The sequence below is a fragment of the Dendrobates tinctorius genome, unplaced genomic scaffold (assembly GCF_039654945.1).
Source record: "Dendrobates tinctorius isolate UK_male_01 unplaced genomic scaffold, ASM3965494v1 ptg000007l, whole genome shotgun sequence".
Classification (NCBI taxonomy): Eukaryota; Metazoa; Chordata; class Amphibia; order Anura; family Dendrobatidae; genus Dendrobates; species Dendrobates tinctorius.
The window spans coordinates 55918135-55937996 of record NW_027361675.1 but is presented as its reverse complement, the minus strand read 5'-3'; the positions used below and the strand labels follow the sequence as shown (position 1 = coordinate 55937996).

The 19862-nt window shown below is 40.9% G+C and overlaps 1 protein-coding gene across 1 annotated transcript in view; it reads right to left on the bottom strand.

Moving 5' to 3' along the window:
- Window positions 1-19862, bottom strand: part of LOC141086031 (uncharacterized) — a 971752-nt gene that overhangs the window by 131001 nt on the left and 820889 nt on the right. The window contains exons 92-95 of the mRNA XM_073571764.1: window positions 18185-18386; window positions 17023-17201; window positions 13909-14042; window positions 10427-10547 (exon numbers count right to left, since the gene is read on the bottom strand). Coding sequence (XP_073427865.1) covers window positions 10427-10547; window positions 13909-14042; window positions 17023-17201; window positions 18185-18386 — 636 coding nt within the window. The remainder of the gene's footprint in view (window positions 1-10426; window positions 10548-13908; window positions 14043-17022; window positions 17202-18184; window positions 18387-19862) is intronic.

Here is a 19862-nt window from a genome sequence, read left to right as displayed (position 1 = left end):
AGTTATAATCTCATAAAGTGACAGTGGTCAGAATTGTAAAAATTGGCCTGGTCATTAAGCTGCAAATTGGCCCTTTCACTAAGGGGTTAATGCTCTTTAGCACAACATTAAACAACAGTAATCTGTGATGCTTCTGCAATGCAGGTAGGTGCAGGCTCCACTAGATGGAAGTAGAGTGGAAGCAGGACTGCACCTAAATAGAGCTGGACTGCAGTGCAGCAGTGAGACTACCACAGGTGGCAGCAGAATAGTCAAACAAGTAGGGTCAAATCCTAGACTGTAGCGCAGTACCAAAGGAATAAGCAAACTCATGGTCAGAGACAAGCCAGAGAATCAGTAATGGTCAGGAGCGAATAAGCCAAAACACAAAGGCCAGAGGTAGGTCACGATACAAGCCAAGTCAAAACCAGGGAGGCAGCACACTAAAGGGAAACACTGAGTCAAGATGGGAATAGGGGAAAACAGAGACACGGGTTCAGACAGCAAATGCAGCAGGACAAATCAGAGCAAACAGAGTCAGCTACAACAGCATTAGGCAAAAACTATGACTGACATTGCCTGCAGGAAGGCGGTGGAGATAACTAGCCAACCCAGCTGAATAGCTGAACTCAGACTGAGGCTGGAAAAGGTTAACTCTTGACATGACTGACATGACCAGACTGGGAAAAAAGGGAAAAACAGGACTCAAAACCCAGTCTGGATCATGACAAATCAACAGTTGTGGACCAACCAAAGAGAACAAAGTTTGTCAAAATATGCACTTCTGTTCCTTTTGTAGTAAACCCCTTTATAAACCAGGACAAGAGACTTCATGTGTTTGATGTATTCCCTGCGGAATGGAGGTCTCTCTGAGATCCATATTTTAGCAATTAGTTTCCTGCCGGCAGGCATGCAATACCAATTTTCATAGAATCATAGAATCGTAGAGTTGGAAGGGACCTCCTGGGCCATCTGGTCCAACCTTCTGCTCAAAGCAGGATTCGCTAAATCATCCCAGACAGATGTCTGTCCAGCCTCTGTTTGATGACTTCTATTGAAGGAGAGCTCACCACCTCTCATGGCAGCCTGTTCCACTCATTGATCACTCTGTCAAAAAGTTTTTTCTAATATCTAATCTGTGTCTACTCCCATTCAGTTTCATCCCATTGCTTCTAGTCTTTCCTTGTGCAAATGAGAATAAAGATGATCCTTCTAAAATGTGACAGCCCTTGAGATATTTGTAGACAGCTATTAAGTCTCCTCTCAGTCTTCTCTTCTGCAAGCTAAACATTCCAAATCCTACAACCTTTCCTCATAAGACAGGGTTTGCAGACCGGTCACCATTCTGGTCACTCTTTTCTGAACTTGCTCCAGTTTGTTGATGTCTTTTTTAAAATGTGGCACCCAAAACTGCACACATTATTCCAGATGAGGTCTGACCACAGAGGAGTAAAGGGCAATAATGACTCCACGTGATCTAGACTGTATGCTTCTGATAATACATTCTAGAATTGCATTTGCCTTTTTTGCTGTTGCATTACACTGTTGACTCATATTCTGTCTGTGATCTATTAGTATACCCAAGTCTTTATCACATGTGCTGTTGCTTAGCCCTATTCCTCACATTCTGTATATGTTTTTTTCATTTTTATTGCCCAGATGTAGTACTTTGCATTTTTCCCTGTTAAAAACCATTCTGTTAGTTACTGCCCACTGCTCCACTTTATTTATATCTTTTTGAATCCTCTCTTTCTCTTCTCTAGTATTAGCTATCCCTCCTAGCTTTGTGTCAACAGCAAATTTAATCCGTTTACCCACAATTCCTTCATCTAAATCATTGATAAAGATGTTGAACAATAGAGGGCCCAGGACAGAGCCCTGTGGTACCACACTTGAGATATTCTTCCAACTGGATGTGCAGCCATTTATGACCACTCTTTGGGTCCGATCACTAAGCCAGTTATGAATCCACCTAACAGTTGCCTTGTCCATTCCATACTTAGCCATTTTTTCAATAAGGATTGTGTGAGATACTTTGTCAAATGCTTTGCTGAAGTCAAGATATACTATACCTACAGCATTTCCCTGATCCACCCAATCAGTGATTCTGTCATAGAAGGAAATTAAGTTAGTCTGACAAGACTTATTAGTTAAAAACCGATGCTGACTCTGTTTAATAACTTACATGTTGTATAATAATTTGTTCAAAGATCTTTCCTCGTATAGAAGTCAGACTCACCGGCCTATAGTTGCCTGGGTCCACCTTTCCCCCCTTTTTGAATATAGGAACAACATTTGCTCTTCTCCTGTCTTCTGGGACTTCTCCTGTTCTCCAAGAATTTTCAAAGATTATGGAGAGGGGTTCAAAAATTTCTTCAGCTATCTCCTTCAGTATTCTGGGGTGTAATTCATCTGGACCTGGAGACTTTTATTCATTTAGGTTAGTAAGTGTTTCCTCACTATCTTTCTGTTTATAGATATCCTGGATTCTTCTATTCCATTAATAGGACAGTGTAGAACAGTTGATGTTACATTTCCTTTCTGAGAGAAAACAGATGCAAAATAGGAACTTAAAAGTTCGGCCTTCTCAACATCCTGTCTTACCATTTCATCATTTTCATCCTGTAAAAATCCTATAGCATCATTGACTTTTCTTTTACTTTTGACATATCCCCAAAATCCTATTATTGCTTTTGACATCTCTTGCAAGCCTCAATTCATTGTCAGCTTTAATAATCTGATTTGTGCCCTGCATGTTCTGCAGACAGCATTATATTCTTCTTTAGATATGCCTCCCTCTTTCCATTTTATAAACATTTCTTTCTTCCTTTTTAGCATGTGCTTAAGCTCTGTGTTCATCCATCCTGGTTTCCTTAAATGCTTCCTATTCTTCCCTCTTTTTGGAATTGTCAACAATTGTGCCTTGAGAATTTCATTTTTCAAGATTTCCCATCCTTCCTGGACATTTTTGTCCTTAAGGATATCCAGCCATTGGATCCCTCTCAATTCTCTTTCTGAATCCCTTAAAATCTGCCTTTCTGAAATCTAACCTTGCCGTCTGAGTCTTCACAGGTCTTCCTCCTCTAGTTATCCAAAATTCTAAAATAGCATGGTCGCTACCTCTTAGGGTCCCAGCCACTTTTACCTCCTCAACCATGTCCTCCCTATTTATAAGGATTAGATCTAAGATAGCAGTTCCCCTTGTTTTCTCCACTACCTTTTGGAAGATAAAGTTGTCAGCAAGAGAGGATAAAAATTTCCTTGACCTGTTAGTTTTGCCTGAGAGAGATTCCCAACAAATGTCTGGATAGTTGAAATCTCCCATGACAACTATGTCATATTTTTTGGAGAACTTGGCCATTTGATGCATAAAGAGTTCATCCATATCTTCAGCTTGCACAGGTGGCCTGTAGTAAATGCCTACAATGGTGTCCTTTCCATTGTTCTGTCCTTGTATTCTTACACAAACAGTTTCCACAGAACTCCCTGTCTCTGAAGCTTAAGGCTATGTGCCCACGTTGCGTTTTAATCCGGACACTCAAAACCGGACTCCATCCCAAAAATTGCGCGTTTTTTTCTGCGCGATTTTACCGTGATTATGTTGGCGATTTTGCCGCCATTTTCGCATGCGATATTCAAGCACTTTCTAAGCGATTTGAAGCATCGCTTGGAAAGTGATTGACAGGTTGGTCACACTCGTCAAACATAGTGTTTGACAAGTGTAACCAGCTGTTACTATTGAGACCGCCTATGCGGCCTCAATAGTAAAAGATAGAATGTTAAAAATGATAAAAAAATAAAAAATCGGGGTATATTTACCTTCCGACGTCCCGCACAGTCTCAGCGACGTTCCCAGCGATGCCTTGCGAGACCTTTGATGACGTTGGTCTCGCGTTGCTATAGCGATCTCACGAGACCGCTAGAGTAACGCGAGACTACGTCATCACAGGACCTTGCCGCAAGGCATTACTGGGAACACTGAGGCCCGGGAAGGCTGCGCGTGACACCGGAAGGTAAATATACCCTGATTTTTTATTTTTTATTCTTTTTTTTACAGGGGTATGGTACCCAGGGCCTGGAGGACAGTCTCCTCTCCTCCACACCGTGGGTACCCACCGCACATGAGACGCTTAACTTCGCGCATGGTGGGCATAGTCCCATGCGGGAAGTAAGCGGTTCTCATGCATTCCTATGGGTGCGGAATCGCGGCACTTCTTTGCGATTCCGCAAAAAAGAATGAGCATGCTGGGTTTTTTTCCGCGATGCGATTCTGCTGCGGAAAAAAGCGCAGCATTAGCACAGCATCTGCGGAATGCCATAGGAATGCATGGGGTGCGTTCCGTACGAGTTTTTTAAACATTTTCGCACCAAAAATCATGGCAATAACGCTTAAAAATCGCATTGTGGGCACACAGCCTAAATCTCTGTGCAGATATACGCATTTCTAACATACAATGCGACACCTCCTCCTCGTTTATCAAGTCTGTTTCTTGCAAATAAGTTGTATCCTTCTAGCCTTGTATTCCAATCATGTGTATTGTCCCACCAAGTTTCAGTGATTCCAATGACATCATATTTCTTTCCCTGTGTTAGTAGTTCCATTCCTCCTTGTTTGTTGCCCATGCTTTGTGCATTAGTATAGAAACATTTTAGTTTGTGATTTGCTTCTCTTTCTCCAATATTTTTATTATTTAGATTCTTTTGTCTTTGTTCTTTCCTCCAACTTCTAATAGCAGAATTCTCAATAGCATTTATCAGGTGTACCGCTTTTTCTGGCCTTTTGCTTCCCTTCCCACATTGTTCTAGTTTAAAGCTCTCCTGATGAGTGATGCAAGGCGACTTCCAAATACATGTTTTCTAGTCTCTAGCAAGTAGTCCATCGTATAGGTAATTCACTCCGTGATCCAGAAATCCAAATCCTTGCTGATGGCACCATCGACGTAGCCAGTTGTTCACCTGCAGAATCTTATTCCACCTACTTGTTCCTTGGCCATCCACTGGGAGGATGGAAGAGAAGACCACCTGCACTCCCAGTTCTTTTACTTTCTTACCTAAGTTTTCTAAAGCCCCCGTTACACACTGCGATATCGCTAGCAATATCGCTGCAAAGTCACCGATTTTGTGACGTTGCAGCGATATTACTAGCGATATCGCTGCATGTGATACTTACCTCCGACCGGCTCCCCCGCTGGTTATCGCTGATCGCGCGAGAAGCTGCTGGATCATTTCTCGTCGGCCACTTCCTGCGGCGCTTCCTGCTGTGACGATGAGCGACGCGTGGAGCCGGGCGGGAGGACGCAGGATCGCCGCGTCTGACAGGTAAGTAGCGATCCCCGTCCCCAGCGATGTCGCTAGTGAGATCTGCCTGAGTGGCAGCTCACTAGCGACCACCTAGCGATGCACCAGCGATCCTGACCGCGTCATATCGCTAGTCGGGATCGCTGGTGCATCGCTAGGTGTAACGGTACCCTAAGTCACTGCAGATGGTTTCAAGGTCGTTTCTTGCTGTGTCATTTGTCCCCACATGTATTAGCAGGAATGGGTAGTCATCTGTAGGTCTGAAGAGTCTTGATATCCTGTCAGACACATCTTTAATTTTTGTACCTGGAAGACAGCACTTTTCTCCTGAGGTTATATCCGCTCTGCAGATCTGCCGGTCTGCCTCTGTGCCTCTCAACAGGTAATCCCCCATGACCACCACTCTCCATTTCTTCTTCAGAACATTTTTCTTTCTCCATCCAGGAGGATTCTGAAGGCGTACAAGGTTGCTGTTTGTGGGCAAAGTCTTAGTCAGATGTATTTCTTCATTGTTCTCCTGCATAAGAGCCTGGTACTGGTTCCTTAGCAGTATGGGCGCTGACTGTCTCCTGCTTCTCTGGGTCATATGTTTCCATTCCTCTGTTTCTTCAGGTGCACTTTGAATTTCTTCTCTTTCTGTAACATGAAGAGATAATTCTGCTCTGTCTAAGAACTCTTCAACTTCCTTAATGATCTTCAATGTAGCTAATCTCTCTTCGAGATTTCGCAACTTTTCCTCCAACAGGGACACAAGCTTGCATTTGTGGCATGTGAACTTTGGCTTTTCCCGTGGTAAGTCTGTGAACATGTAGCAAGAAATGCAGCTAACCAAATGGCTCCTGGCTTCTTACATATTGTTATTGTTAAAGAGATTTCAAAGCGATGAAAAATGAGCCGCGCGGTCTACCGATTTCCTCTGTTCAGCTGCAACGGCCAAAATCCAGCGACCGTTGAGCTCGCGGAGACTCTTCACTTATCCCAGAAGGCACTGGGAATATGCAAATTCTCTCCTCAGGACTCTTCCCCTGGTTGAGAAGCTAAATGCTAAAACTGACCTGCTATTACGATTCTCCTCTTATCATTCTCCCCTGCTCTGCTGGAGATCGGCACAAGCAGGGGAGAATCATTCTCCCATGCTTATGCCAATTGCAGGCAGAGAAGGGGGGAATGATGAGAGTCGTATTCAGCACCCGGTGCCGGGGAACAGCACTTGCTGTAATGCTTCTTCCCTGGCGCCGATGCATGTCACATTGATAACATCCATGTGTGTTATGCATATGCACGTGTGCTGGATGTTTTGTGGCCCGTGCGGAAATTAAAAAATGGACATGTCAGTGTGTTTTGCCCACGGACACATGGTCCATGGAAACACACTGACATATGCACAGACTGATTCACTTGAAAAGGCAAATAGCGCTCCGTTCCTCCCGAGTCTCGCTGCATGGCTGCCCAATGGTATAAAATTCTGTGACACACCCCTGGTGTCAATATGATCACAGCACCCCTAGATAAATTCAATGAGAGGTGTAATTTGTAAAATGGGGTCACTTATGGGAGGTTCTGCTGTTTTGGCACCTCATGGGCTCTCCCAGTTGGTCATGGCACCTGCAAACCATAGCAGTAAAATCTGGTGCTCCTTCCCTTCTGAGCTCTGCCATGTGCCCAAACAGTGGTTTACACCCACATATGGGGTATCAGCGTAGTCAGGACAAATTGCACAATAACTCTTGGGGTCCAATTTTTTCTGTTAAAATAAAAAATTGGGGACTAAAAGATCATGTTTGTGGAAAATATATGATTTTTTATTTTCACACCAGGATGTTATAAGCTTTAGTGAAACACTTGGGTGTTCAAAGTTCTCACCACACATCTAGATAAGTTCCTTGTGGGGTCTAGTTTCCAAAATGGGGTCATGGGGTCACTTGTGGGGTGTTCCCACTGTTTAGGCATATCAGGGGATTTCCAAACGCGCCATGGCGTCCGATCTCGATTCCAGCCAATTTTGCACTAAAAAAGTCAAACGGCGCTCCTTCCCTACTGAGCTCTGTCATACGCCCAAACAGTGGTTTACCCCCACATATGGGGTATCAGCATACTCAGGACAAATAGAACAATAACTTTGGGGGTCCTGTGACCCTTGGAAAAATAAAAATTGGGGGTGAAAAGATCATTTTTGTGGAAAAAATATGATTTTTTTAATTTTCCGTCTCGTTACAAATCTCTGTGAAGCCCTAGGGGGTTCAGAGTGCTCACAACACATCTAGATAAGTTCCTTGAGGCATCTAGAATCCAAAATGGGATCACTTGTGGGGGTTTCCATTGCTTAGGCAGATCAGGGGCTCTCCAAATGCGACATGGCGCCCAATCTCTATTCCAGCCAATTTTGCGCTGAAAAAGTCAAGCGGCGCTCCTTCCCTTCCGAGGTCTGACATGTGCCCAAACAGTGGTTCCCCCCATATAAGGGGTATCAATGTACTCAGGACAAATTGCACAATACCTTTTGCTGTCCAATTTATCCTGTTACCCTTGGGAAAATAAAAAAAAATTTGGATCTGAATAACTTTTTCGTGGAAAAAAGTTAAATGTTCTTTTTTTAAAACATTTCAAAAATTCCTGTGAAGCACCAGAAGGGTTAATATACTTCTTGAATGTGGTTTTGAGCACCTTCAGGGGTGCAGTTTTTAGAATGGTATCACTTTTAGGTATTTTCTATCATATAGACCCCTCAAAGTGACTTCAAAAGTGATGTGGTCTCTAAAAAAAAATGATATTGTAAAAATGAGAAATCGCTGTTTAACTTTTAACCCTTATAACTGCTTAACAAAAAAAATTTTGGTTCCAAAATTGTGCTGATGTAAAGTAGACATGTGGGAAATGTTACTTATTAAGATATGTGTGACATCTGTGTGATTTAAGGGCATGAAAATTCAAAGTTGGAAAATTGCAAAATTTCAACTTTTATAATTTTCTTTATATTTTTAAAAACTTTTTTTTTTTACTTTTGGAATGCTTCAATAGTCTCCATGGGAGACTATAAGCTGCCATAATCTGATCGGCTCAGCTACATACAGGCGATGATCAGTTGATGATCAGAATTACTGACTTGCTATGAGCGGCAACCACTGGGTGGCACTCACAGCAAGCCGGCAGTGAAAATCGTTGTCATGCCAACCCATCGGTGACCCGCGCTCACGTGATGGGGGGTCACTGGTGGGCAGATTTCTGAATCGAATGCCAGAAGCACATGTTAAATGCCGCTGTAAGCATTTCACTGTGGCATTTAATGGGATAAGAGTTAATAGCCACGGGTGGATCGCTATTTCACCCGCAGCTGTTTCAGGCGCATGTCAGCTGTTCAAAACAGCTGACATGTCCCGGGAAAGATGTGGGCTCACCGCCAGAGCCCACATCAAAAAGAGTGTAAGAAGGTGGCGGGGACCCTCGACTGCCTTCTCTCTCCTGTGGACACTGTGCACATGTAACACATGCGGAACCTTATTATTTGTTACTGTAAATGTAATGTGTGGTTTAACTAGTGTTCCAGTAGTATATAATGTACTGTATTATGGTGTGCCATTTATTTAATATTACATGTAGCTTAGGGATAGAATCTTAGTTGTTAACAGCAAGGAGGAGCTAAAAGGGGGAAGGTGCAGAGCCTCAGAAACTTAGGAGAAGGACTTCCTGCTTAAGGGGTAGTGCCCGGGCAGGCTTGCCCAGGGCAAGACGCTCTCCACAGTTGGGAACGGAGTGTGCCCCTGGTCCAAGGGATGGATGCTGATAAAGACTTTTGGGCAGTGTGGATGGGCACTTTTTCTGTGGGAGCGACTGCAGATGGACTGTTAGTTGCCAAAATCCGGATGGCAGCTGTTGATGCTATTTAACTTGTTGAAGACACTGGGAAAGCACAAGAAGCATTATTTTATTTACCTCATGTTACCTCATGTTCATTAAAAGTTTCAAACGTTGGAACCAAGTTGCGGTTTGTGATGCATCCGGAGGATGCAATCCCAGTTAGCCCGGGACTTTATCTGTCTATTTTTTCCATGTGCAAGGTGCTGGGGTGCTCGTGCCACCTTGTTACAGGGTGTCCAACATTGGTGTACAATTACACCCTATGTTGGAAAGGGGTTAAAGTAATATCTTTCTGAACCACAAAATTATTTACCTTACATTGGGCTTTATAGGCACGTTTTAGGTGGATGTATTAAAATGCTTCTTTCAGGCAGGTGAAATTCCTCCTACAAACATTCAAAGTACATCACGACTGATTATGTGATTAACATATAAAAGTCCCATGGACTTCCAATTTTCAAATTCGGTTAACTTCACAAATTCTGGGAGATATTCGTTATTCCAAATAGGTAACTATATCGTAAAGAATTCTATTTGTCTAATTTGCTTAACCTTAGACCAAACTTTACTAATAAGACCCAACATAGAGAATTTTGGTGGGCTATTACATTAGAGTCAGTCTGTCTGGGTAATTATTCATCCCTCTGGCTCCTTATTATATGTTTATGATTGATACTGAATTTTCAACTCTGCATCTTCAGTCATCGTGTGCATTTTTCTTCTGCCTCTGGCTTCCCCTAGGGGGTGCTCACTTAATTTATGTTTTAAGGTATTTTACGACTACAATCATAATATTAACCCTTCTCAAGCCTCATTAGAGGCAGCCAGGGACGTAACCCCTGCAGTGTCCAGGTATATTACTTGATTTACTTACTTTGCATCCCATTGTTGCACTCTGACTCTCTGCACTTTGCACGTTATTTATCTCGACAGATAATTTTTGTTCATCATTGCTTGACAAGTGCACCTTATAACTAGAACTCATTATGTAGGCAGTTGCAGATCGTTTATAATTACTGATGCAATTTAATTATCTTTTTTTGGGTATTATCCATCCATTTCCAAGTCTAGTGTTTTGCTTCCTTTTTTCTGTATGGTCTGTATACATCTCCAAAACACTTCCTTTTTTAACATTTTTTAGTGTATGCTTCAATAAATTTTATTTTGTATCCATTACAATGTTTTAAGCTAGTGTAAGACAGATACCGGCTACATGCTGTTCTTCAAGTGTTGTGGCTGCAAAACACAGTGATTTTAGAATGATTGCATAAATTATTATAAAGCAGTAACTTACTTGCATGGTTTGATCCATGTACACTGGGCAGTCATAAATACCAGTGCCATCCTTTTTTGGTTTGATATTCCCAAAATATATCGGATTTATTATAACATATGGTAATGCATGTTTCCCATTCCTGGAAACAAATTGAAGAACACATAGTAAACAGTTTTACTTAACATTTACTATGATTGTTATAGTACTTTTGTTAAAGTTATCTAGTTACGCCACATTCACACATCCACATGTCAAGGTCTGATTCTCAGACTAGACTCGGGTCTCTTGACCAGAACTTGAAAGCCTCGTAGGTGTATATGAGGCTGTCATGTTAGGATCAGGAGACCCATGGCCTGTCCGTGAATAATGGTTCATGCTTGGACCGTGACTCACCGATGTGTGAATGCAGGCTTAAACTGTATAAACATGTAACTTCACAGAGGATAATATTTCTGCTTGTGTTAATAAAATCATGAGATTATACTATCAGAGTTAGTACCGTATCAGACAATGAAATAATGTTTGTGGAAGTTGTTAAAAGTGGCATTACATACATCATGAAACAGCTGATTCAAGGTGACAGCAAAAAAAATGGGGGTTGTGAATTATTCACCCTTAAGATAAATTCACACTAATATTATTATTTATTTTTAGAGCACCATTGATTCCATGGTGCTCTACATGAGAAGGGGTTACATAAAAAACACTTTTACACTTGTTCATGAGAGGGGTTACATACAAATTACAAATATAAAATACAGCGAATAAACTAACAATGACAGACTGGTACAGAGAGGAGAGAGGACCCTGCCCTTGCGGGCTTACAGTATACCACTACACTAGTGACGGCGCCTATGTTAAGGATAAGTTCTGAAATTTTTCCAGGAAAAAAAGCAAAGCATTCTGCTCTAGTTTTTTTCAGCTAAAACTAACAGGAACCAAATTGACCCAATATAGCCAATAAAGTCTCTAGTCTACTATTTGTGTCTGTCATAGGACTAATCTGTTTCTTTTAGGAGACAGGCTATGTGCACAAGTTGTTGATTTGCCTGTGGAATTTTCTGCGCAGTTTCTTCCTCTCTTGGCAGAAAACACAGTTGAAAATACGCGTGGATTTGATGCAGATTTTCATGTATTTTTTTGCAAGCTAAATAAAGATATCTTATTTAACAAAAAAAAATTTGTGATGTAATTTCTCTGTCCAACCTTTTCTTTTACGTACTTCATTGAAGACCATAATATCATTACATACCATGTTCACATACAATGTTTACCCACATAAAACAAATATAAGTGAATATTATATATAAAGATAGATAGATAATAGCAAGACCGATGTTTAGTAATTAACATAATAAAATGGTACTTAAAGATTTAAATAAAGACACATGCACACGAAATCTGCATGAAACGCAATATCTGTTTAATATAAAAAAATAAATGGAAAAAAAAAAATTGTGTGGGTTCCCGCATAATTTTCTTAACCAGCAGAGGGAAAGCCAGTGACTGGGGGCAGATGTTTATAGCCTAGGAAGGGGGTAATACCCATGGATCTTCCCAGGCTACTAATATCAGCTCACAGCTGTATACTTAGCCTTTACTGACTATTAAAATAGGGAAGCCCCCCAAAAATGATGTGGGGTCCCTCTATAATTACCAGCAAAGGCTATGCAGACAGCTGCGGGCTGATATTAATAACCTAGGAAGGGGCCATGGATTTCCCCCCCCCGGCTTAAAACATCTGCTCTCAGCCACCCCAGAAAAGGCGCATCTCTAAGATGCGCCAATTCCGGCACTTAACCTTGCTCATCGCACTTGCCCTGTAGTGGTGGCAAGTTGGGCAATAGTTGGGGGGGTTGATGTCACCTTTGTATTGTTTGGTGACATTAACCCCACTGCTTAGTAATGGAGAGGTGTCAATAAGACACCTATCCATTACTAATCCTATAGTTGTTGCATGTTAAATAAAGACACAGCCAGAATAAAGTATTTTAATGAAATAAAACACAACACAGTTTGCCATTTGTATTATTACACCTAATCCATGCAAAGCCCTCGATCTCCTGCAAAAAACAAATAATAATAATAAACCAACACAAATACTCCCTGTTCTGATGTATTCCATTTAATAACAAGTGTCTCACGATGATCTCCAGTGTAGAGAAGTCACATCGGGAGATGTGACTGCCCTACGCGGCCTCCAATACACTGACAGAAGATAATGGCTCCTGCAGTGCATCAGAGTTCATCAGAGTTCGTGCTCTCACTTTATAGCACTACCACTGCATGACAATTTTCTCACACAGCGGTGCCACAAGTGACAGCATGAACTCCGGTGAACTCTAGGTGGCGTAGTGATACACTGTGGGAGGATTATCTCCTGTCACTGTATCACTGGAGCAGTGTAGAGCGGTCACATCTCCTGATGTGACTGTTCTACATGGGAGATCATCGTGGGACACTCGTTATTAAATGAATTATATCGGAACAGGGAGTATTTGTGTTGTTTTATTATTTTATTTTTTTGCAGGAGATCGAGGGCGTCAGGGATTAGCTGTTTGATGAGTATGAATTTTTTTTTCTTTACTATTGAACACAGCCAGATGATGGGATTACTGTCCCATCATCGGCTTATGCTGTCACTGTTATATGTGACCGCAGGCATAGCCGGATGGGACTAGCAGTCCCATCAGACGATGCCCGCCTACACACAGACATCCACACATACACACACACAGACCCGCACACAGCCGTGCACACACCCACAGACACACACAGACACACACAGATACACACAGACAGACACGCACATATTCTCCGCTTACACATAGTCTCCGCCACACACTCTTCCTCCTGCGTTACTGCAGCATTTTTCGCACGCACATCTGCAGCAAATCCACAAACTTTTTTACAACTGCGGTTTAGCTGCAGATTTCACTGACTCAATGGAAGTCAATGGGTGCAGAAACACTGCAGATCCTCAAAAAGAAATGAAATGCTGCGGAAAATGAAATGCTGTGAATCTGCGCTGAATTTTCCGCAGCATCTGCATGCCAATTCTGGATTCCCATTGATTAACATTGGTTGTGCACTACACTGCAGATTTGGAGCCATTCTGCGCGTCCAAAAACGCTGCGGATCTGCAACAAAATCCGCAACGTGTGCACATAGCCTTAGATGGAGCATGAACTGAGGTAAACAGAGTTAAGACATATCGTTTATATTGCAGAAATATAGTTAGATAAAAGCCAAGATTATTTTCATGCATAGGCATGTGCAGTGGTAGCAGGTGAAGCCATGGTTTCCGAAGGGCTAGTACCACCAAAATCATTTGTTAATATTAGATCACAGTTGATCTAATAAGTACCACCAAAATCATTTGTTAATATTAGATCACAGTTGATCTAATAAGTAATGACATCTTAGGAGGTTCATTCTTATAGCATATAAGTATTCCACTTTTGACACAACATATTATAAAATAATTTGTCATTTCAAACCTTGAGTCTTTCAGGAGATTATCTGTGAAATCCCACGCAGCACCCTGTAGAGCAAGGTCCTTGAGGCAGAGTGAATACAACTCACTGTATGGTTTACAGTCTAGAGACTCTACGATGTGACACTGGAGAACGATCTGCAAAAAAGCAAATCAGCTTTATAACATGCATGTAGTTTAGGAAACAATGAGGCAGAACAGATACAGGTGTCACTGATGGAATGGTTATTCCACTATTTGCAACATAAAGTGGTATGGAGGCAGAGGAGGTGGACTGGGCATAACACTGACTCAAGCTTATTGTGTCACTGTCATCATACTTTTACTGAGATGAGCAATGTGAAATATACTGTACTTTATTACACCTTTGGATACCTCCTCACTAGAGATAAGAATATCTTGTGAAATTCGAAATTGCCAAGTCGCTCAGATTTTACCAGGAAATTTGATTCACAGCTAAATTATTCACATTGAATTAAATGTTCCCAGTTATGATCTGGGGTCTTTTCAGATTATAAAGCATAATAAACATAAAAAGTAAAAAACAAAAAAACAAAAATACTCTCTTGACCATCCAGTCCATAGAGCCTCTTTGTTCTGTATATGTACACCTGGTCATCACTCTAGAACAGGGCTTCTGGATGCAATCAGGCCTTGGAGGTAAAAGGGCTTCATGACATCACGATATTATGAGTATGACCTCTGAGGTCTTGAGACTTCAGTCTAGAACTGGGCTTCCAGTAAGGTCTAGGCCTCCAAGGTAACAGCGCAACGTGACGTCAAAATGCTACAATGCGCCATGACTTCTGAGGATTCATTATGACCGGATGTTTTGTTCTAGAGTAAAGAAACTGCTGCATAACTGTGGAAAGAATAGGCTCTGAGGACAGGACAGTGGGAAGAGGGCACTGGAGGAAGTGGGGGTTTCGGCATGGTTGAGCCATGAGTATTATGCTTTTGAGGTTTCTTCTTTAAACATTTGTCAGCAATCTACCGATATCATATTTTTTGCCATGGTATGGGAGTTTTTTTTCTATCACAGTACCACATCTGTTGCTAGTGGAATATTTTGATTTAATTTACATTTTTGATACAAGCATAAGGTATAAGTCCTTTACTAAAATCTGTTACCACACCTAACCAACCTTGGAAAACCGGGAAATCAACCACAAATGCAAGACAGGGTTCACATAACTGCCTAATAAAACTTTAGTCTGCCTGCAATAATGGTGCAGCATTTATGTATTACACTTTGACAATTTAAACTGGTGTGCGAAAACAGACATGCACTGATAAATGTCTCAATTTAATCTAATAATTTGTGTTAAAATGTTTGGTTAAACATTAATTGCCTATGCCCAAAATGGAACACATAACAACAAATGCTGGTAGGTAGGAACACAAAAGTAAAACATCTGTATAATGTGTTCAAATTGCTATTTTTGTTTCTAAGATACTATTATCACCCTTAACCAAAAAACCTAATTTGAAATGCTACGTTGTTTATTAGGTATACCACTGGGAAGTAAATTGTGGAAGCAGCCATCAATATTGTTCTTTTAAATACAGTTGTTAAATTTGACTATTAAAATAGTTGTAAAGCCTCAAGTAAATTTAAACCCCCCCACCATTCCAAAAAAATGCTACATATGTAACCCTAAAATGCTTTTGTTATTGGATGGGTACAGTCACAGAAAATAATTTGAGGAAATAGCCAGCAGCATTTTTCTGGCTTGTAAAGATGTTAACTTTGACTACTAATACAGGTGTAAAAGAGTAACTTTTTTATTAGTTTTTTATTTTTTTTAAGCTATTGCTTTAACTCCTTAAACAAAGATACAAAGCAACCCGTTGCTACGCTACGTTGCAAAGGTAGTACACATAGGTTCATGTCTGAATGTGAAAATATGCCGATAGTATGTAGCATGGTCATGGGTGTACGGTTGATAAATTGGACCTTTAAAACACATATTCAAAAAATGTAAGTGTTGCATAAAAGATTTGAAAAAAATGCATTCCTAGTACTTTCCAAAGAAAGAACAAGAAAGGAAACACTTGTTTTGCTTCCCAAAAGTGAGCACTTGCAACAGACCACTGTATTCGGGTAACATGTAGGGGTCTACTTTCGGACTACAACTAAAAAAAAAAGTTTTAACAACAAACACTTTGTGAAGTAGACACTTGCTATTTTCTTTCTGGATTCTAGAGATATCTTACTTGTACTTTAGCTTTCCTGACTGTGACACACAAGCCTATGTTTCAGAATTCTTTTTTCCTTTGAAAATTAGGACACAGGGTATTAAACTGCCCACCTTGCTATCAATTTCAGTGTGTAGAGATGCAAAAGAAATATTGTTATTAAGGTGCTGTGCTGCAGTATATCACAGATCAATGACTTCACAGTAACATAACCATGCAGGTACAGCACCTCCCTTTTTTACTTTGGATTATTCTGCAGAGACTGACCACCATTTTGATGTGTTTAGCACTAGTGCAGTAGTACAACAAAACAGATTTAAGCCTTTTTCTGTCCCTATGAGGAAGGAACAGTGGGCTCTGACCTCCTATCGCTACAAAGAGAGGTCCTAAAATGTTCCTGCTTAGCTGACCCTCATCTTTTATACAACTGTAATGATTGGCTGTGCTAGATCATGTAATGTGATAGCTGAAAGGCAAAATGTGACCTATGTGGCCACACCTGAAGACATTAGTCTTCTCTATGACACTTCAGCAGTGTGTGAAATGGTGTCGGGCATTTTTTATTCTTTTGAGTCAATCCGTGCAGATCAAATCTCAAAGTATTCCAATTCGCAAGGACCCGCAAATATCAGGAACCCGGACTCAAAGTTGATTCTCCACAAATTGCTCCACTCATCTCTCCTGCCATGTAATGCCGAGCAGCTTCTATTCCATTGAACAGGAGATGATCTGTAGTACCAACAGTGGACACTAAACAGTAGAATGAACTGTGCTTTTCAGCTTTGCAATAATTTACATTTGTCAACAATTTACAGGTGTCGGACCCCTATCTATTAATAGGATAGGTCATCAATATCATTGTAAGGAAAGACGCCTTTATTAATGACATACATTATCAAAAACAGTTACAATCATATACCTCATGCAATAAATATCCATGATGAAGTGCAAATTCCACTTTCAGTGCCAACAGCAACGCTTCTGGGTTAACCAGTCCGTCAATATTTAAGGATATCAGTGCTTCCTTTTCACCCTTGGCAAATGACATTAGTCCTTTTGTCATCCAATGTTTCAGCTGTTCATGCTTTTTGTGCAGACCTAGCCAACATCAAAGTGTTAGATAGACACAGCAAATGCAAACTCCTATATTGCCAGAACAGTACATTTTTATGTGCTTTGGTTGCAGTTCATGAAAGATTTATAGTTACATTTAGCTTTTAGACAGTGAAAAGAAGATGTACAGTAATACACTGGACAATGAATGGCTTTGCTGACCCTCATTGCTATTCTATCTCATAAGACTAGTGTAGTCTAGTTATTTAAGGCACTTTTAAACAGAAGAACACTATACATCACTATTGCACAGTAGCTTTGTTGACTTATTGGCGCATAATTTGCCACGTCTAATGCAGTGTAATGTCCAAGCTAACAGGTTGGCATTTAGACAGTCCATCTGTTTGTTTGAATTCTTTTCCAAGTCTGTAAAAGACACTAAAAGCTGACAGAGTGGAAACATTAGAAATCACACAAGATGATACGTTTGTGTCAGAATATAAAATATATTTTTGTGCACTGATTCAGTAAAAGTATTGCTTGCACATTTGGAATTTTACACTTATTACATACCTATCACTACACCAAATGACCAAATCAATGCCCCTTAGAGATAGGCTACTAACTCAATGTAGGTACTCTTAGATAGGTAGACATTTTCTACCCTTTGTCTAATTTACTTGCATTGTTTTGTTTAATCATATTATATTACATCAGCCAAATTACATTACAAAGTGCATATTGTTGAGTACAACTTCTAAACAGCTAAAACATTAAACTATCCGAAGTCATAGTTAGACATGTTGAAAAAAGACAAATCCAATCCTTCTTGACCAATCATACATTCTCAATCGCTAGATTATGTAAAAGCCACAGCGCCATTTGTTGTGAGACAATCACCCAGTCATTTTTCATAAATGCTGATATATCATCTGCCATTACTAGTAGGGCATTCCAGTGTGACTGCTCTAACTGTAAAGAACCCTTTCCTATTTAGCTGATGAAATTGCATGTGGTATATAACTTGCCTTCCAGCCAGGGGACAATGTTAACAGATGTTTGGCAGTAGTGTGAGGGAAGCCATAATTTGGTGACCTCTCCTTTCTCTAAAACCTCAGCAGTGCCTCTTAGATGTTCTGGTATTGCTGTCACACCTCCAAGCAAACAATTCGATAACACAGTAACAGTGTTTTTAATATGTTTCAGGTTTGAATTCATCCAACTGCACTCCTGAAATGCAAAAGCAAAATCTGATTTAGTTAACATATACTTTTTTTTTTTTATAAAACAGTATTTCACATGTAAAACAACTGTGCCGAATATGAGTTTACATAGCAGGCTTAAAGAGGTTGTTCCACAAAGTACATTTTAGTTAATAGATCTTGAAATACAAATAAGTTCCACAATTAGATGTGTTAAATAAAATGTTCCTGTGCTGAGATAATCTTATAAATGTGCCCCTGCTGTGTAAAGGCCGGGTCTGACCGTACAGGAACATGATCTCATCAGACCACAGCTCCTGGGCAGGGGAGGAAGCAAAAGAGAGTATATAGACATTACAGCATGGGATCACAAATGATTCATTTTGTGAGGCAAAACATTTCACTGCCTTTTATAAGCAATGCTTTAGCTCAAAGAAAGAATCAGATGTAATCACATACTGTAATGTCTGTATACTCTCTTGCTTCCCCCCCCCCCCCGCCCAGGAGCTGTGGTATGAAAAGACCATGTTCCTGCATGGTCAGACACAGTCATTAAACAGTACATTGTCACAATGTGCTTCAGCGGGTTCCGTATATCTCTATATGCATCCTGGGGGACACATACCGGCCCTTGCATGATTCCCCTCACTGCCTCACAGTGGAGAGAGAGAAGCTGGAGAACAACCCAGCGAACACTTCTCCCAATGTCTGGGTCTTTCCAAACCAAGGTTTCTCTCAAACACTGCAGCATCTCAGAGTAAAGCAAAGTAATTTGCCATGAAGGAGTCTATCAGCATTTCATATAGCCCATGATTGGCGCAGCATGAATCTGCCGACAGGTTCCCCTCATTAAACATCATAGTCTTGCTAACTGTATATCTTCAGGTTTTAACATCGAAACGTCCATTTACACTAGCAGCATATACAGGCCACCAATCACCTGATAAATTAGCAAAATGCTCATTTGCAAACATTCTCGTCAACCCAGCATCCTATTTAAGCAGGGCATTTGCTGTTGAGAACAATGATAGTCTACATGCACAGAGCGATCGTATTAAAGATCATTCTGTGCACACAGAAGTGCGGTTGGAAGGTGTAAACGGGTCATTAAGTGACTGCCAATTTGCTTACAAGTATCAGAATCCAGTGTCAGAATCCAGCCTAAGGGAATATATAGGCATAGGAACCCGAAGAATAACCATTAATTATAGAATAAATGTAGTGATTAATCTAGTTAGTATTGTCTGCCTGTTGAGTTAAAGGGAATCTGTCACCCCTTTTTCGAATATGAGCTGCCAGCACCACCATCAGGGGCTTATCTACAGTATCCTGTAATGCTGTACATAAGCCCCCGATGTAACCTGAAAGATAAGAAAAATGAGTTCGATTATACTCACCGGGGGGGCGGTCCGGTCCGATGGGTGTCGTCGATGCCGTCCTCTTCTTTCCTTCCTGTCGTGGCTCCAGCGCAAGCGCACTGCTCTGCCCTGTTGAGGGCAGAGCA